We start from the raw sequence: 20,568 nt of genomic DNA on the forward strand, positions 1-20,568 counted from the left end.
TCAGGTAAATAGAGACCCAGAGAGGTTATATGACCTGCCTTTCTATGTCTGTATAGCTGGAAGAAAGAGAGAGGCTTCAAATTTAAGTCTACTCTGACTCCAGTGAGCAGACTGAAGAAAGAGGACTATCACTATTAGCACCAGAAAACTTGAATTCAATCCTCCTGACACTACCTGCATGGTCTTGGGCAAAATGCTTAACTTTTCTAGACCTTAAGATTCTTTATCGGTCAAATAAATATTACTTACAGTTTTTAACCTTATGGACTTAGGATTCTATACTCCTTCTATCAGACTGAACTGTCTCTCATTTACCCTGCAACCTTGTATGTATGATAGGATCAGAGGATTTAAAATCAGCACCTGGGACAATTTAAATAATCTCTAAGCCTCCTTTAGGCTGGTAAGAGTCTCTGATTCAACTCTCTGAAAAACAAAACCAAAATTCAGCTTAAACTCAACCCAATACTTTTTACAAGATCAAACAAACATACAAGGGCAGCTAGGTGGCACAGTGAATAGAATACTGGCCCTGGAGTCAGGAGTACCTGAGTTCAAATCTGACCTCAGACACTTAATAATTACCTAGTTGTGTAGCCTTGGGCAAGCCACTTAACCCCATTGCCTTACAAAAAAATTTAAAAAAAAAAACAAAACTAAAAAAAAGATCAAACATACAGCCAAAATATGCAATGAAGTCTCCTTAAGCCTACCATATCATCTGAAAGTGATTAATTTCAAGCTCTGACCTGCAAGACCCTCACAGTTTTGTGACCCTGATCACATAAAAAAGAATTGGGATGAATAGGCAAAAATTTTTAAAGAATAAGAACCTAATGAAATTTTTGAATCACATTTGAATATGAATGTACACAAATACACACACACACACACACACACACACACATATATATATGTATATATATATATATATATATCTGTAGATTTGGGGCATTCTTATATCTACTTGTGCTTGTATACACATATAGGCATATACATTCATTTGTATCCACATGTGTATGTACACATATATGTGTGTATCTATATGATAGATAAGCATGCATACAAGACATCCCTAAAGACAGCACAATTTTAAGCTCTGATAGATTAAGCTTTTTGGAACAACTTGGATATTTCTATGGAGTACTTAATGGTAGCTTATTGAAATTCAAATAAGTGGCATTTTATTAGCTAGGAAAATTTATAACTCATAGATGGAGGTGCTTATCACAGTGAAATGGCTCACCCAGGATCATACAACTACTAAATGACATAGCTGGGAAATGATCCAAGTTCTCCTGACTCCAACTTTAGCATTCTTTCTACTATGCCACCCAAAGACTTAATCCCAGGATCATATATTTAAATCTGGAAGGGACCTTAGTGTCTTTGTTTTACAAATGGGAGAACTGAGGCACGAAATGGTTAAATAAGATGCCATAAAGTTTGTAAGTATCTGTGATAGGATTTGAATCCTGACTCTGTTTATCTTTTCTTCCACTGTATCAGTGTGAGTCTTGGAGAGCCAACTCATTCCTTAACTAAAACATGGAAGTTCTTAGAAAAGAAAATCAACAAGGAGATGGATTAGATCATTAATGGTTCAGGGTTAATAATGATAATAGTGATAATAAGGGATTTTCGCTAAAAATTATTTGAGGCACCTTAAACAGTAAATAATTGTAAAGACTATCTTGAATATTATATTAAATTACCCTGGAGTTCACAATATGCTTTTTTTCTTATTAAAAAGTTCTTAGAACAAAAAATGTTGGAAACTATTATATTAGATCATTTCTAAATTTCTTATTAGAAATGAAATCAACATAATTAGATAAAATATTCATTCCAACTTTAAATCCCTTAATATTGATTACAAAATTATATAAATAACTACAGTGGAAGACTGCCATGGATTCTGATGAATCATTGAAGAAAGGAGAAGGGAATAAGCATTTATACTACTACTTTGTGCAGGCATTGTTCTAAGTACCACAACAACCCTAGAAGGCATCTTACAATTGAGGAAATCAAGGCATATAGAAGTTAGGTGACATAGCTAATGAATATTTGTGGTTGTTCAGTTGTTTTTCAGTTGTGTCCAACTCTTCATGACCCTGCAACAAAGATTTTGTCCCATCGATATTCAGGGAGGACATTTTTCATTGCCTAGACAATCTGTACAATGTGGCTCAATCACAATCACTCTCTTACTCTCTCTCCTTAGCCACCACTCCAAATACCTCCACAATTTTATCACCATAACATTCCTATCCCTGGATGGACCTGCCTTCCTCCACTGCTCTAATCCATTCTTTCATTCGTGAAAAATTCATTTTAGTGAGAAGGAAAGAGTAAACAGTAGGAGGTACCAGAAAACAGGAAATCAGGACATACTGTCCTGATTAAGATTAAGTATATAATATATCCATGGGGGCAGCTAGGTGGCAGTGGATAGAGCACCGGCCCTGGAGTCATGAGTACCTGGGGTTCAAATCCGGCCTCAGACACTTAATAATAATTACCTAGCTGTGTGACCTTGGACAAGTCATTTAACCCCATTTGCCTTGCAACACCTAAAAAAAAGGTAAGTATATAATATACCTTACTTGTTCAAGAGATTGGTATTAAGACTTCCTGTTAGGTGGAGATTTTATATGTAACTGATACTCCTTTTTTTCCACATCGTTTGACTGGAGATTTAAATAGTATTGCTATTTGTATTTATAGTTTGACATCCTTGTCAATACAATGGGACTTGGCCACTTCTTGGTTTGCAAATCCCTTTCTTCCTTACCCCAAAATATACATCAACTGAATTTGCCCTGGGCCCAAGAGTTTCTAGATATGAGGGCAGAAAAATAAATCTTTAAGCTCTGAAGCTAAGAAAAATACCACAGAGGGTTGCCCCCTTCTTCCCTTACTTTTTGTCCTTATCAGCAGAGTCATTATTCATAGAATATTGAAGCTTAAAAGGTCCTTAAAGATCAACTTGTGAGAAATTATGCCATATTATAAGACATTCAATATGGTAATGCTTCACACACTATTAACTTATTTACAAATTACTTTATCAAAACCATCACAAGAATTTCAGGCTGTTATAAATAAACTATCTGCTTGCTAGCAAGAATCAGACTTCAAATTTAATTTCACAGAAGTAGACATTGTAGCTTTTATCTAATAACCTACATCATTAAGTCCTTACAAAATTCATAATATGCTATATGGTTTAGATATTTGAAATTATTGAAAAAAATTAGTCCTGCATCAATCTTCAATTTTGTCATAGGTAATTATAAATAATTATCTAAACAAATTTTTAAAGCTTCATTGCATTTGTCAGGCCTACAAATACCAAAACTATAAATAATTTCAATGTATCGATAACAGTTTTATGTTTCCTATGTAAGAGGGGTATGATATGTGGGTGTAATTTTGTTTTTTCCATGTATATTACATATGTCCACATGGGTCTGTTTACATGTGGCTTGCAGGGAGGCAAAAATATTCACTTATAGCATTTTCTCCTCTCACCCTTCTCCAAAGAAGAATGATTGCTTCCAGGAAGAAAAGCAGAATTTGGCTAAAGACTGACCATTTTGCTTTTTTCAAAGGCTGAAGGGAGTATATCAGACTAGAATCCTATCTATATGCTTCCTTGAATATTATTAGTCTAGGGTAATATAATTTTTAGAGATTCACACTAAAGTTATGAATACTGTTCCTTCCTAAGGAAGGGGTATCCCAAGCTATATACATACATATACATATATATGTATATATATATATATATATATATATATATTCAAAACTTGATCCCTTTTCCCACCAGATGCCAGTTCTACAATGAATACATAGCAAATAACAAAGAAGTCCATTAATCTAAGTCAGCAGCAGAACAGAAATCAGAGAAAATAAACGGAAAAATATATACAAGACAATACAGAGGAAAAAATGAGCTCTCCCCTTTAAGAAGAAAGTTCAACCAAGAGACAGTCTCAGATTTGACCCAAGGGGAAAGTCCTTGAAGTCTCTATCAGTAGCAAGAGGCTGCCAGGTCCTTGCATGTTGCCTTCTTCCCAAAGTCTTTTTCTTATTTCAGTGACCCGGAAAGATTTTTCTTTTCTGTCAGTACTGGAAGTTAGAAGTACCAAGATGTCTCTTCTCTCAAGGACTCACGGATTCCACTCACCCCTCATTCAGGTGTAGGATATTGATCTTTACCAATGAGGAGAGTCCCATATAACTGATCCTTGAACAAAGGATTGAACCTGAAAATTATACTTATCATTGACCACTGAAACAAATCAACATTCACTAAATAACAAAACAAAAATAGATCAGTAATCCACTTCTTGAAAGTATTATAGAGTTTATGTGGTCTGATCCTTTCTTTTGACAAATGAAGTGCCTGGCATGAGTAGGTGTTTAATAAATGTTTATTGATTGATTGACTTTTCTAGGTTTATATGCAGCAAATTTGAAATTTGACTATTTTTTTTATTTAAGGCAACAAGTTTAAGTGACTTGCCCAAGGTCACACAGCTAGGTAATTAAGTGTCTGAGAAAGGATTTTAACTCAGGTCCTCCTGACTCCAGGGCTGGTGCTCTAGTCACTGCTGCACCTAGTTGCTCCCTAAATTTGAAATTTGGACCTAGGTTCTGACTCCAAATTCAGCATTCCTTCTACTTTATCAAACTATCTCTCCATTGTCAAATGTTTCTGTCTGGAATAGACAAAGACTACATTATCTGCAGATACTAGGCAATCATATTCATATAAAAAGAGTAAGGAAGCCTCAGGTCTTGGTGGATAATAATACCACCAAATTAGAACTACCTTAAAATGAATTAAAGAGAAAGTACATCTAAGCAGACAAGCTTAGAAGCCCCAATTACAGGTAACTTCTTTTTTTATTTTTTATTTTTGAATGTTATTTTATTTTTTCAATTACATACAAAGATATTTTTTAACATTCATCTTTTTGTAAGCTTTTGAGTTCCACATTTTTTAACCTCCCTCCCTTCCTTCCCCATCCTCATGCCAATGAGTAATCTGATAAAGGTTAAACATATGCAACCACCTTTAACATATTTCCATATTAGTCATTTTGTGAAAGAAGAATCAGAATTCAAAGGGGGGAAACATAAACATGTTTTAAAAAATGAAAACTTTTTGCTTTGGTTTGCATTCAGACTCCACAGTTTCTTTCTCTGGATGTAGATGGCATTTTCTATCACAAGTCTTTTAGAATTGTCCATGAACATTGTACTGCTGAGAGAAGTTGAGGATGTCAAAGTTGACCATCACGCAATGTTGCTGTTAATATATATAATGTTCTTCTGGTTCTACTCACTTCACTTAGCATCAGCTGATGCAAGACTTTCAAAGTTTTTCTGAAGCCTGCCAACATGAGTTTCTTATAGAACAATAGTACTCCATTACATTCATAATCTTAATTTGTTCAGCCATTCCCCAATTGATGGGTATCCCCTCATTTTCCAATTCTTTGCCAAGACAAAAAGAACTGCTATAAATAATTTTGTACATGTGGATCTTTCCCCCCTTTTTTATGATGTCTTTGGATATAGATCTAGTAGTATTGCTGTATCAAAGGATGTGTACTGTTTGATTGCCCTTTGGGCATCATTCCAAATTGTTCTTCAAAAGGTTGGATCAATTCACAACTCTACCAACAGAGCCTTAGTGCCCCAGTTCTCCTATATCTCCTCCAATAGTTATCATTTTAGCCAATATGATAGGTATGAGGTGGTAACTGAGAGGTGTTTTAATTTGCATTTCTCTAATCAATAATGATTTAGAGCATTTTTTCATGACTATAGTTTTTATTTTTTCATCTGAAAACTTCCTGTTCTTATCCTTTGACCATTTATATTCTATAAATTTGACTCAGTTCTCTATATATTCTAGCAATGAGTCCTTTATCAGAGACACTAGTACAGGTAAGTTCTTAAAGAAATCCATGTCACACCAAAAAGAAAAGGCATGTTTTATAATTTTAACTATTCCTTTTATCTATATGCTAAGTATACAACTCAGATATATGCTAAGTATACAGCAAACATCAAAAAGTCAACAGTTTTGATATTCCTGGGATAGAAAGATTTCCAACCAGATATAAACGAACAAGATAAATTCACTTTGAAATGATATATAGAACATAATTTATTTAGAAAAATCTAAAGAGTCACCTAAAAGAATTGAAGCAATTACTTCAACAAAATAGCAGTATATAAAATAAATTCACATAAATAATAAGCATTTCTGTATATTACCAACAAAACCTCACAGGATGAGAAATTCAGTTCAAAATAATAATAGAATATTTGTTACATGGAGGAGTTATATGAATGTAACAACAAAATATTTTATGTAAGCAAAGACAGATATATACAATTACAAAAATATGGACAGACCAATCCACCATCATAAAACTATATTTTGACCTGATTAATTTGCTTATTCAGTGGCATATCAATCATATTCTTAGAGTTAGAAAAAAAGATGCATCTGGAAGTACAAAAGGTCAAGAAACTCAAAGGAAGTAATAAGAAAAGTTATGTTCTATCAGTAACAGATTTCACACTATTCTACAAAGTAGTAATCATTAAAATTATTTTGTACTGGTTTAAAAATAGAGAGAATGATCAAAAAAACAAATTAGGTACATAAGCATACAGAAGCAAAAAAGTTAGTAGAATAGTTTTAAATAAACCCAGAGACCTCAACTCTTGAATTAAGGTCATATTATCTGACCAAGAAAAAAATCTTGGAAAACTGGAAAGCTATCTGGCAGAAATAAAATTAAAATCAGCAAGTCACACCATAGATCATGATAAGAATCAAATGGATACATGACTTAAATACAAGACAGCTGAAAAGTCTTAGTGCAGTTTAGAGTGATTAAACTCTTTTAAGCTATTAAAGATTAAAATTGCATTAAGACTTTTGGGACACCCTGTATTAAAGATTATATTATAAACAAATTAGAAGATCAAGGAAGAAATTACTTGTTGATATGTTATGAATACTGTATGACCAAGCAAGAGATCACAAAAGATAAACTGGACAATTTTGGTTATTTAAATTAAAAAAGTTTTTACAAAAAAAAATCAAACTTTGAAGGGAAACAGTTAACTGGAAAATGATCTTGGCAAGCAAGTTTCTCTGATAAGTATCTCATTTCCTGTTATATAAACAAATGACTCATATTTATAAGAATAACAGCCATTCCCCAATTAAAAAATAGCCAAAGCATATGAACAGGCCGTTCTCAATAAAGAAATAAAAGCTAGAGTCATATGAAAAAATGCCCCAATTCAGTAATAATTAGAGAAATGTAAATTCTACTGCATACCAATTAGATTGACTCAAAAAAGGAAAATGACAATTATTGGATAGACTTCAGGAAAGCAAGTACATTAATTCATGGTTTGTAGAGCTGTAAACTGGATCAGCTGTTCTGGAAAGCAATTTGGAACACTGTCCCAAAAAGTTACTAAACTGTAAATAACCATTGGCCCAGAGATACTATTACTGAGCCTCTTCCCCCAAGAGAGCAAAGAAAGAGGAAAGGGATCCATATATACAAAATGGCATGCAATTGTGCCAAAAGAAATGGCAGAAGAATAGGTCCACTTGTTATGCATTGATGAAAAGTGAACAGAACTAGGTGAGCAATTTATATAGTGACAACACTGCAAAAAAACAAACTTAGAAAGACTTAATAATTCTTATCAATACAGTGATAGATTATGATTCCAGAGGACTAGTGATAAGGAATATTACCTACCCTCTAACTTTTGAAGAATGAGACAAATTTTTAATTGTGGCCAACTGGGGATTGTTTTAGCTGATCATGCTTGTTACAAGAGTATTCTTTTACCTTCTTGTATGTGATGAAGGGGTGGGAGGGAGAGAAAATAAATTGTTATTTAAAAACACAATTTAAATTTATAAAAGAAATAGTATAGAATTAATTATAAAAGAACCAATAGAAAAATGGAGAATATTCCTATATTACAGATTGAATATTAAAAAATTAGGTATTTAACTTGAACATCAGAATTTTGTCCCATATTACAAGAGTTCTTTTGAAATGTGAAAAAATGGGGAGATGACTATGCTAATTTCATGGAATCCTAGTACTAGAAAGGTGTGAAATATCATCTAATCCAGTCCCTACAAATGAAAGAACTGGAGTTTACAAGGTCACAGAACCAGAATTAGTCTCATAAATGTCTCCCCAAAAGTCTTGTTTCTAAATCATACAAATGTTTACAGTAATATAAAACCCTCCCTGGTTTTACCCAGTCAAAGTATGGCTTGTGAAGGTCCTCTGGTCAGGGTGATCTTTGCAAAAGAAGATTCTCAAAGGAAAATGGAATCACACTTCATGTGTTTTTGTTTTGAGCTGTGAACACAGTAAAGTGGGGTAGGGGCTCAAAGATAGTAGCTGATACCATGGAGAAGATGCAGTATACATCTGCTGTAGAAAGATAGGAGCACCAATACAAAAGAAACATCACTGGCTTCTTGTCTTCCTAGAGCCCTCTTCAGGGCAGCACTATAGAGACTACAGTTTTAAGTTGATTCATTGAAGAATCTCTTGACTTTCTTTGAACTCAAAGGAAGAGCCCTTTTGTGTTCATTTTACTGCAGATCAAAACACTGCAGGGTTGTAATCTTAAGAAACTTAAGTCCTAGCAAGGAGAGTTGGTGCCACATAGTGACAAATAGTGACCCAGGGGGTCTGGAAAAGAAAAATAAAGGGGAAGAGAAGTAAATGGATTCCAAAGTATATTAGTAGGGAAACTTTTATAGATTTACTAGAATGTAAACTCCTTGAGGGCAAAGAATATTTCAATTTTGTCATTGTATTTTCATGCTTAGCAGAGTGTGATACATGTAATAGGCACTTAATAAATGATTTGGATAATAAATAATTGATAAATTTGAACACATGAAAAAAACTGAAGCTCACATTGGTAAAGGGACTTGTTAATTTGAGGCAATTCCATGCTAGAATCTAGAGTCCATGAATTAGAGAATCCAGCGTGATATGGTGTCAAACAAGCTCTAATAGAGTCAGAAAATATGGATTTGTGTCCTTACTCTTCCACTTACTACCTGCCTGACCTTAGACAAGTCATTTAACTGACTCATTTTGAAAGAGAGGGAGTTAGACTAGACCTCCAAGGTCCTTTCTGTTCTGAATCTATGATCCATTCTATTATGTTACTCTCTCCATCAGCAGCAGCACAGAAAAAGCAGAAATATTTCCATTTTTATAAGGCTCAGAGGCTTAAGCTAAATAAATGAAACTACCACAGCAGGAACTTTGGGCAAGGGAATAGGGCTGGATTTTTTCTTTCTTTCTGTGACTATGAAAGAATTATTTGAAGCAAAGTTAAGGAAGATAGGCAGCCTTCCTACGAATGGGGAATTTGTTTGCTTTGTTAATTATTCTAGTTCTTTCAAGTAAAGGTAATATTTGCAATGTATCTATTGCTATGGTTTCTGCAAGCTAAATAAAAATGGAAGAAGTATGTGTGTGGTCTTTGACAGCTGATAAACCAGAAGAACATTTGACTGATGGGCTCTTTAAAAGAGCCTTTGTTCCTCTAGATTCTGTCTGATATAGTGTTTTAAGGATGGCAGCAAAATCCAACAGAGGAGATTTGGAGGGGGAAAAATAGACTTTTCTATTTGTCAACATCCAAAGCTACATACACCTGCTCCCAATTTTCTTCTCAGGAGCCAATGAAGTCCAATTTGTGGAAAGTTGGATGGTGATAAATGTCAAAGGGGATAAAAGCAGCAAATCATCCAGGAAGTACTTAATTGGGCCCCTCTCAACCAGGTTTCTCCTGGTATAAATAGGGCTAATGCTGGAGTCAGACCTGGACTAAAGAAAGGACCTAATAAATCCTTTGTTGAAATTTGCTAGCTGTGTAACTCTGGATAAATTAAATCATCTCTCTGAGCCTCATTTCTCTTATCTGTAAAATGGGGATAATAATACTTGTACTATCTAACACACAGGGGTGTTGTAAGGAAATCATTTTGTAAATTTTAAAGTACCATGGAAATGTTAATAATTATTCCTTCTCTTGAAATATTTGTACTGCAATGGCCTGAAAGGTTAAATACTTATTAAAAAGTAAATACTTCAAGATTTAAAAGGTACTTTCTTCCCAACACTTTGAAGTAAATAATAGTAGTAACATGATACCACTTTTTGAAGGTGAGGAAACTAAAGCTTAGAAAAGTAAAATGGCTTACCTAAAGTAGGGGGAAAAAATAAGCACTTATTGAGCACCAACTACACTGAGCATTGTGCTAAGTACTTTATAAATATGATCTCATCTGATCCTCATTCACAACAACCCTTTGAAGTGAATTTTATTATTAGCCCCATTTTACAATTGAAGAAAACAGACAGAAGGTTAAGTGACTTGACAAAGGTCACACCCGAGGAGACTGGATTTGAACTCAGGTCTCCCTTGACTCCAGGTCCAGATAGAATTATGCATTGAACCATTTAACCTGCCTCTCACATAACTAGTTTCAAATCCAGATTTCAAACCAAGATCTTTTCTGCCTCATTGACCAGAAAAGTTAAAAGATTTGTTTAGGATCATACAGGGATGATAATATCACAGGAGTAGAAATATTGAAAACATTTATTTGGTAAAATACTTTCATATGTTATCTCATTTCATCTTCCTTTCTATGAAGGGTGTTATTATTATCCCCAGTTTATACTTAAAGAAACTGAGTCTGAGAGAGAGTAAGTAACTTTCCCAGGGTCACAAAATAATACTTCCGAGAGAAGATTTGAACCCAGTTTTTCTTGAAAGCAAATCCAACACCATAATAATAGTATTTAATATCTGCAACATGCTTTATAAATATTAAAATATTAATTTCACTAAGTGCTTTATAAATACTGAATCCTGATCTTCACAACAACCCAGGGAGATAGGTTCTATTATTATAATAATTATTTTGGAAATGAGGGACCTGAGGCAAGGTGAAGTGACTCGCTAAAAGTTATACATTTAGTGAATGTCTGAGGCCATGTTTGCACTCAGGTTCCAGGTACAATGCTCTATCCTCTGCATCACCTAATAATGATAGACATAGAACTAGAAGGCCTCTCAGATGGTCCAACATTTCTATTTTACATATGAGAAAACTAAGGCTAAGGGAGATTAAGTGACTTGCTCAAGGTCACACAGGTATTGGGTATCCATGATGGGATTGAACTCAGAGTCGTTGGTAAGGACAGTGTTTTTTGTTTTGGCGTTTTTTTTGAGTCCCTCCCCCCCACACACACTATACAATGCTACCTCCATAAATAGCAGAGCATCCAGATCTCTTTCCATCAGACATAGGCACCAACAGAACTAGAACAAGGGAGAAAAGAGAGGAAATGTTCAGAAAATGTTCTGAGGTATATTTTTAAAAGTATATTTTTCTGAAATTACCTGCTGGTTCATGTTAATCTTGGAGAAAAGTCCATTTAAAACAGACCTTTTTGGAATTACTTGAAGAAAACATTTCTTACAGGTATCAACCACAGAGTGCAGCTTTTGCACATTAGAATAAGCTCTGATCATAAAATTAATGTTAAAAACTTTGTTTTTTTATTTAGTACCTTTGGTTAGTTTTTCCTAGAGATTTGTCAGGAAGAATGAGAGTCTTGGCTATATGACCTAGAGTTGGATGGATTTGACTAAAGCATGGATCCATTACCCATTTTTAATTGAATAAATAATGTTTTTAATTATATAAAATAAAATACATAGGATTCCATAAGAAATCAATTATGCTGTAATAGTTATAAAAAGTATGTGTTTATGGATATATGTGTTTGTTATGAGAGTATATGTGCATATTTTTAAAAATTAAGTTCACAGAACCAGGTTAATAATCCTGATATTAAGAAACGTGAGTGCTATTAGGTTTAGAGCATATAAGGGGAAAAGTAGTACTTCATTAACCTTTTTCTGCCAGGGATTCGAAGCTGAAACTGAGCATAGCTAATATTTAGATATTTAGGAAGTAATTTCTACCTGAATCCGATTACCCACAAAGATTACATATCTTTCTTCCCTTCTGTCCTCTCCCTATGTTCAGTTTTTGGACATATCCTACAATTTCTCAACTTCTCTCATGCTTTCTCATTCATTCCCTTATAATTCCTAAGAGATGGACATTTATTCACTGTTTTTGAGAAAAAGATGTCACCACTATAAATATATATATATATATATATACATATATATATGTATATATATACATAGATATAGATGATATAGATATGTGTATATCTATATCTATATAGATATAGATATCAAATAAATGTATCAAATTCTTCTATACCCTCTATCCAATTTCCCAGATAATCTTGACATCTGTCTTGCTCCTATATATGTCTTTGTAGCCCAAGTTTCTATCCCTTGCTCTGGGAACAGTAATTAGATTAGCAATATCATTGCCTTTGGAAAGGTTACATCAATTGACTTCCCAAAGGTTCAATTCAAAAATCCCTGTGATTCCCCAGATCAAAACTCCCTTCTCTGGCAACCACTTCTCTCTGTATGTATTATCTCTCCCCTTCCCCATTGAATTGTAAGCTTCTTGCTGTCAAAATAGTCCTCCTTTTCCTATTTATACCCACATGTTTGGTACATCGAATAAATACTAAACATGTTTCTTCATTCATTCATTCATTCATTTCAGTTTCAGAACTTTTTCCTTTTATATTATGCTATCTTTTAGCTAAAATTGCTAAAGCAAAGTTCAGACTTTGCTCTTCAGATAGATTTGTCTTTTGCTTTTCAAGGTTGTCTTAAATATTAATTTTATCCTGCTTTTTTTACCTAGAAGTAATTAGTCCTACCTCTACCTCTTCCTATGGATAATCTTAGCTCCTTCTGTCCCCCTTACCTCAAGAAGGCTCTTTTAACAGTCTTCTTTCTATGCACCAAAATTAGACCAACCTTTGACCTTTTCTTGAACTGGGCCTGAATAGTAGTATTTTTCTACTCTGTGAGACCAGATATCAGAATGCTCATTCCCTGATATTGTTGGGTAGCTCAGGAAGACTCCTTCAATATTTCCCATTCTCTGGAGTTACTTCTCAGAGGAAATGAAACCTACCCCCTAGCTTGTGACATCAGATGAAAGCATCCCAAATTTATGACTTCATCCCCAAGGTATTTTTGATAGTCAGCCACAAACAGCCCACCAGGGACCCACCCAAACTTATTGAATGCCAAGCCTCCCAAATTAACATGCCATCTACTGTTATGGTTTGTCCATAAAGTCCCTCTTATTCATATAATTAATACTTGCAAGTTTTTACATAGATTTTCTCTATATTATATATAATGATTTCCATATTTTATCTCATTTGGTCCTCACAATAGTACTAGAAGATAGGCTATTATTACCGTCATTTTGTAGATGAAAAATCAAAGACAGAAAGGCTATTGGACTTGTCCAAGTTTACATGGTAACTTAGCATCTAAGAGGATTTGAAGTCATGTCTTCCTTAATCTATCCACTACACTAACTGCTGATTTTTTTGGATTTTTTTTCTCCTTGGTCCTAAGAAATCATTCCCATCAAATCTCATTATTAAGCAGACAGAGGGACAATAGCTTCAGTGAACTGTGCAAAACCTGTCTAAGATGTGGATTTTATACATAGATCACGATGTGTTTTCCTCTGTTTTCATAGATCATAATGAGTTTGTTTCAATGATTATAGAATCATAAATTTGGAGCTGGACTGCTTCTGTTTTGGGTTGCCAACTAGCTTGTACTTGATTGGCTCTTCATCAGAGAAGCGGAGGGTGATCTTCCTAATGTGTTACATTATATCCAGGTCTTTTGTCTTGTAACAGGTTGATGTGTGATGGGTGTTCACTTAGTGGTACTCCCGAAGATATAAACTTCAGCACCTGGATCTATCCTCAAGTATTCTGTAACCTACAGAGAAGCATGTTATTAATGAATTAACCTAATTAACCTAGGAATAAGGTATGTGATAATTTCATAGTAATGAAATACCTCAGGCCACCATGTTAATGACTATTTCAGAGGGTATTCACATTGGTTTTTCCAAAGACTTCAACATCCTTATTGCTCATCAGAGGCTCTGCCAACTCTTAAATCATTTCCCAAAGTTGTCTTAGGCCTCTGAGGTAGTGCTGACTTCAAGTTCTATAAAGATCTAGTATTATGGTCCATTATGGTCGCCTAAATTACTAACAGAAAAATCTCTCATCTCTAAACACCCACCCTACATTGATTTATTGAAAGATGGTAAGTAAATGAAGCATAGCTTAGTGGAAGGGGGGGGAATCTATAAGGAAATTTTCAAATAGAAAAAGTGGAACTAAACTGTTTTGCCCAAGAAGGCATAGTCCCTGACCTAAAGCAGGTTATAATCTGATTGAGGAGATAAAATATGGACAGAAAACTAAGAGTACAAGATAGCACATTATGATAAGTGGCCAAATCAATGGTACAGACAGTAAGTGTTATAGGAACTCAATGGAATAAAGGAAGAATTTGTGAAAGAGAGAACCTGGGAGGATGGTGAGTATTTAGATGAAGGGCACAGAAGGACCTTACTAGAAAAAGGCAAAAGGATCAGAAACAGGAAGGCACAGGGCACTTTCTAGACACACCTCTTCATTGGACAGTGCTGTAAGGAAAGTCCATTTTGATATTCAATCTCTTATCCATACAGGGTTTGCTCATGACAAGTGAATTCTAGGTTAGCATCTCAGTCCTTTCCTCTGCCACTTCTAGAATATTTGTATGATGTTTCCTTGTACCAATAATAAGTATTTACCCAAGATATCCATATTAATTTTAATGTGAGATACAGTACAATAAAGGTTATATATATATACATGGAAATGTGTGTGTGTGTGTGATACACACACACACACACACACACACACACACACACACACATTTCCAGGGAAAAAAACAACAAAGCCTTCCCCAAAGTCAACAGAAATTATTTTAGGGAAAGAAATTATTTGGGGACAATAAATGTTTTCCCTCTGATAGCATGAATGATCAAGAGATAACTACATTAATAAAAAGAAAGAGTTTGCAATTATCCCCTACAAAAGTAGCAAAAATAGTGTAGTTTGTGCTTTGTTTCTCTTTAGGTCCTTGTCCTTGGTCCCAGGTAAGAGAAAGTGTTAAGGTAAGAGAAGGAAGTTAAGGGAAAATACATTGTTGGGTCCGTGCACAGAAAAGCTAGGGAATTGGATGGAATCCCAAGGTAGCCGTGGGTTAAGTCTAGGAGGGCTAGAGGAAATCAATGGGAATAGAGCCAAGCAGCAGTGAAGTGGTAGATTTGCCCAAGGTTAGCTGACAAGGTATATAGGAAGGGTCTTATCCATGATGTTTGGTACAGCTATCTGAGCCCATATGTTACTATATTTAGAAAGTTATTACCATTTTTACTAAGAGGAAACTTTCTAAGCAAAATTTAAGGAACAATTATTCTTATGGACTAAATGCCAGAAGAAGGGCCATGGTTGCTCTCTCAAGACCTCACAGAGATGCCTATGATTATCCCTCTTTCCCAATTTGATATTCTCAGATTCCACAGAGAAAAGGAAATAAACTTACAATACACATAGCTCCTAACAAAGCAATAAAGACCTCACTTATTAAAATATATGCATATATTTATTTATAACTATGCCTAAATGTGAATATACACATATATTCTGAAGCAGGCAACATTCATTCATTTAAACACCTTAGAGTGAGAAAATTAAACTTGCAGTTATAAAATTCCAAAAGAGCAAAACCATTTCCTTCCTCATATGATAAAAAAAAGAACATAGAGCTAGAAATCAGACTTCATGGAAATAATTGCAGATGTCCAAGTCTTGTTGACCCCACCATAATTATTAAAGCTAGGAGGCCTACTATCTTACAGGAAGATCTATAATTGGCAGGTCCATGCTGATTCAAGTAATGAGAGCAGCTATGTCCCTCACCCCAGAGTAGAGCAGGATACTCTGGAAAATCTATATCCACACAGGAAAAAATCATCTCTAGCTCCTTTTTGCCTCTTGACTTCCCACAAAAGTCAATGATTCCTTTTTTAAGAAAAATGTAATTTAGTCCACAGAATGTTAATTCATCTCTTCCTCCCTTCCCTTCTTCTGAATCTTTAAGATCTCCTTGGATCTCTCCCCTCAGATCTTTTCTTCTCCCTCTATTATTTCTTTTATTCCTCAGTTAAATTTCATTTTTAAAAAGGCCTATAAGTACAGCTTCTGTCTTCATTCATTTCCTTTCCTTTCCACAGCACAAACTGATGTATCCTCATAAACCCTTAAGGTGACAAGGTCAGGCATCCTTAACCTCCTTCATTTGAGATGTTGGGACTTGGTGGCTCCTTGTCCAGAATGAACTCCATGAATAGAGGATTGACTGCAGCTGGGTTTCTAGTTCTTTTTCCCCAAGCATGAAGGCCCTTAGGGATTTTCTTCCAGCCAGCCATATACCTTCACCATTCATTGTATTTCTCCTCTGCTTTTAAACTATCCCTTTCTAATATCCTTCAAAATCTGCTGGGTTTGATATCTGACCTTATCATTTATGTCTACAGATCTTTTTTAGGATTTGTTTTTGTTGTGATTTCATTTATTATAAAAAATTGATGCTTCTGTGATATGTTCTTTGACAGTCATTGAATATATTCCATTCCATTTTTGCTCATATTTCCCTTATTGATTATAAGTTTTATGTGCTATTGTTCATGAAGAATGTATTTATTACTACTATATTTATTTGCAGCTTCTCGATATATCATACATTTGGAGCTATAAGTGATCCTAGAGATCACCAAGTTTAAAGTTTTTTCATTTGCAGATAAAAAAATGAAGCCCAGATTAAATGACTTCCTCAAAGTCACAAGGTTAGTAAATGTATTCAAACTCAGTATTGTCTAATTGTAAATCCAGAGCTAAACAATTTTTTTTTAAGTTGAATGTGATGACAGGGCAGCTAGGTGTCACAGGGAATAGAGTACCACCCCTGGAGTCAAGAGGACTTGAGTTCAAATCTTCAGACACTTAATAATTATCTAGTTGTGTGACCTTGGACAAGTCACTTGACCCTATTGCCTTTGCCAAAAAAAACCAAAACTAAATAAAGTTGAATGTGATGCTAAGTAGTCATACTTCTTTTTTTTAGGTTTTTTGCAAGGCAAATGAGGTTAAATGGCTTGCCCAAGGCCACACAGCTAGGTAATTATTAAGTGTCTGAGACCGGATTTGAACCCAGGTACTCCTGACTCCAAGGCCAGTCCTTTATCCACTATGCCACCTAGCCACCCCAGTAGTCATACTTCTTAAGATTTCCTTTTTATAATTACTAAACACATATTATATCTAATTTTTCAAACATTTTGTTTAAATCCTTAATTTCTTTCATATTTATCCTTCTGTCAGATATGTCTGAAATACTGAAGTCATATTAAAGAAAACTGAAATCATTTACAATTATTTTCTTTACTAGTTAGGTCATTAGCCATTTAGTTAACTTTCATTTAAATACTCAGATGTTTTACTATTATAAATAGAGGGTAATAAATAGATAAGTTATTAGAGAAAGATAAATGGAATGAGATAAATTCATTAAATATGGTGCCTTTTATGATAATTGCCATTTATCTTACAATTAAAACTTTGCAAATCGCCTTACATAAAATATTTCATTTGAGCCTGGTAATAATTGTGAAATGAATACTAGAGCTGTTACTGTTTCTACTTTACATATAAGGAAACTGAGACTGAGAGAGGGTAAGTGATTTGAGAATGGTTACAGTTATAAGTGACAGAGGTAGGATTCAAATTCATATTTTTCTGACTATAAATCCCATACTCTATCTACTAAATCACACTGCTATGTATAATCTAGATGGCATCTATTTTTACTGTCATCGTATCTGAAATCATGATTGTCAATTCCATTTTCTTATTCAAATAAAGCATAATAAAATCTTCTCTAACATTTCATCTTAACTATGAGTCTTTTAAATGTGGTTTCTGCATAAAGCAGCTTATTGGAGGTTCTCTCACTAATCCATTCTGCCATGCTTTTCTGTCTTATTGACAGGTTAATACTACAACTGCTCACTGTTAGAATTGCTTATTTTTTTTCCTCTATAAAATCTTATTATAGGTGTTTATAAACAAAAATTGAAATCAGCACTAGGTATTTGTAGTTTGTTCTTTTGGGGATAATTCCATCCCAGTCTCTTTCTATCTTTCTTTCCTTAAAAACAAGACCCAAATCCCTGGTTATTCCCTTATTTTTAAGGGAAAGGAATACCAAAGATCTCAGGAGGAAAACTCAGCTAAATACCTACAGCACAAGTAGATAAGTCAATAGAAAAATATATGAAAACAGAAAGAAAGTCATCACATTATCCAAATGAACAAATGACTTTAAATTACTATTTGACGATAAAGGAAACCTGATTAGATAGAGGACTCTGAAAATGCTCAAGAGAGTATGGAAACTTAGGAGAATATTTTCAAATGGTTCAACAGAAAAATAACTAACTTAAAAAGTTATTTAAAATATTAATAGATTAAGTGACTTGTTCAGGTATAAACAATCAATTGGTATCAGAGGTAGGACTTGAACCCAATATTTTTGACTCTGAGAAAAAAACCCATTATTCTATGCTTCTCAGAGGTGACTGGGAGAAGTGTGTGTGTGTGTGTGTGTGTGTGTGTGTGTGTGTGTGTGTGTGTGTAAGAGAGAGAGAGACAGAGACAGAGAGAGACAGAGAGACACAAGAGGGGGGAGAGAGAGATTTAGGAGACTTGCATTATCTTTGGAAGATCTGCAACTACACATCTACAGACTTTTTTTCTCTGTTGGTTAATACATGTGAAATACAAGGCAAAGCTTTTTTGAATTTAGGAATAACTAATTGTGGGACAGTCTAAGTCCAGGGTTCAGGGAGACAGGATGTTGAGAAGGAACCATAAGAATTCAACTATGGCACTGGTCAGAGGCAAGGGAAAGTAAGGAGACAGAGAGGGGAAAAATACATAATAGGAGTTTATCACAACTTCTGAATTTGAATGAAAAGAGGACCTTAAACATGTGTTGGTGATGGATATTTCAGGATAGACTTAAACATATTGGAAGGCAATGGTTCTCAAGGAACTGCTCACAATCTGTTCTCAGGTAGAATTATTCAGGACAAAGCCAACCAATTATTTATTTTAAAATCCATCATCCAGGCAGCTAGGTGGCGCACCAGCCCTGGAGTCAGGAGGACCTGAGTTCAAATCCAGCCTCAGACACTTAATAATTACCTAGCTGTGTGACTTTGGGCAAGTCACTTAACCCCATTGCCTTGACAAAAAAAAATCCATTATCCCTAAGGTCAACATTTCTACTACACAATAATCACCTGAACAAATATTTATTAATGGCTTATCTATGAGTCAAGGAACTGTGTGTACCTTTCTTAGGATATGGGCATACAAAAACAAAACAGTTCTTGGATTCAAGAAACTTATATTCTATGGTACAGAGAGGGAGAGGTAGAATACAACATATAAATGCAAAATAATTTGAGATAAAAGGGAAAATCCCTAAAAGTGTAGAAAATCAGAAAAGGATTCAAATACAGAATAACTTTTGTGCTAAACCTTTAAGGGAACTGGGAATTTTAAGTATTTTAAATTAGAAGAAATTGCTTTCTAGTCATAGGTCAAAAGCACAAAGGTAGGAGATGGAAAGTCAAGTTCAGGAAAGAGCTAGTATGCCAGTTTAGTTGGAACATATGGTGCACTAAGTCAAGTAATGCTAAATAAGTCTGGAAAGGAAACTAGGGGCCAGATGACAAAGGACTTTAAATGCCAGGAGAGTTTGTATTTTATCCTAGAAGTAATAGGGTGCCCAAGTGGGGGTGGAAGTTGGTGGGGAGCATTACTTAGTCATATCTGTGCATTGGGAATATCAATTTGGCAGCTATACAAAAGATGTAGTAGGGAAGGGAGAGACTGGAAGTAGGAATACTAGGTGGGAGATATTGTAATAATCCAAGTAAGTGGTAAAGGTGGTCTAAACTCCATTGGGGGCAGAATAAATAAAGATGAGAGAATGAGTGAGAAAGATGTCATAGAGGTAGGCCTGTCAAACTTGGTTACTGTTTTGACGTAAGTGTGAGGAAAAAGAAATAATTATGGATGACTTGGAGATTAAAAACCTGGATGTTTGAATGAATGGTAGGTCTTCAACAAATAGACAGTTTTGAAGGAGAAAGCAAATGGGTGAGAGGTAATAAGATAATGTGATCCATTTGGTACATATTGAGTTCATTATTCTTATGACAGGTGTCCATCAAGCAATTGATAATACAGAATTAAATTAGAGGTAAAATTTAGAAGTCAGCATAGAACCATTGGAAGTGTAGAATTACTATAGAAGAGAAGAGCACCCAGATAGAGCTTTGAGAGA

The 20,568-nt window shown here is 34.5% G+C and overlaps 1 protein-coding gene across 4 annotated transcripts in view; it reads left to right on the top strand.

Annotated features, from left to right (window-relative positions):
- TSPAN11 (tetraspanin 11) overlaps positions 1-20,568 on the top strand; it is a 143,703-nt gene that overhangs the window by 17,889 nt on the left and 105,246 nt on the right. The window contains exons 2-3 of one of the 4 annotated variants that reach the window (XM_074194638.1): positions 13,944-14,079; positions 16,879-16,999. The exons of 1 other annotated variant lie outside the window; for it this stretch is intronic. In XM_074194638.1, the coding sequence (XP_074050739.1) occupies positions 16,978-16,999 (22 nt within the window). In that variant the 5' untranslated portion in view covers positions 13,944-14,079; positions 16,879-16,977. The remainder of the gene's footprint in view (positions 1-13,943; positions 14,080-16,878; positions 17,000-20,568) is intronic. 2 more of the 4 variants (XM_074194639.1, XM_074194640.1) reach the window with 2 other exon arrangements.

This window comes from Macrotis lagotis, chromosome 7 (assembly GCF_037893015.1).
Source record: "Macrotis lagotis isolate mMagLag1 chromosome 7, bilby.v1.9.chrom.fasta, whole genome shotgun sequence".
NCBI classification, from domain to species: Eukaryota; Metazoa; Chordata; class Mammalia; order Peramelemorphia; family Peramelidae; genus Macrotis; species Macrotis lagotis.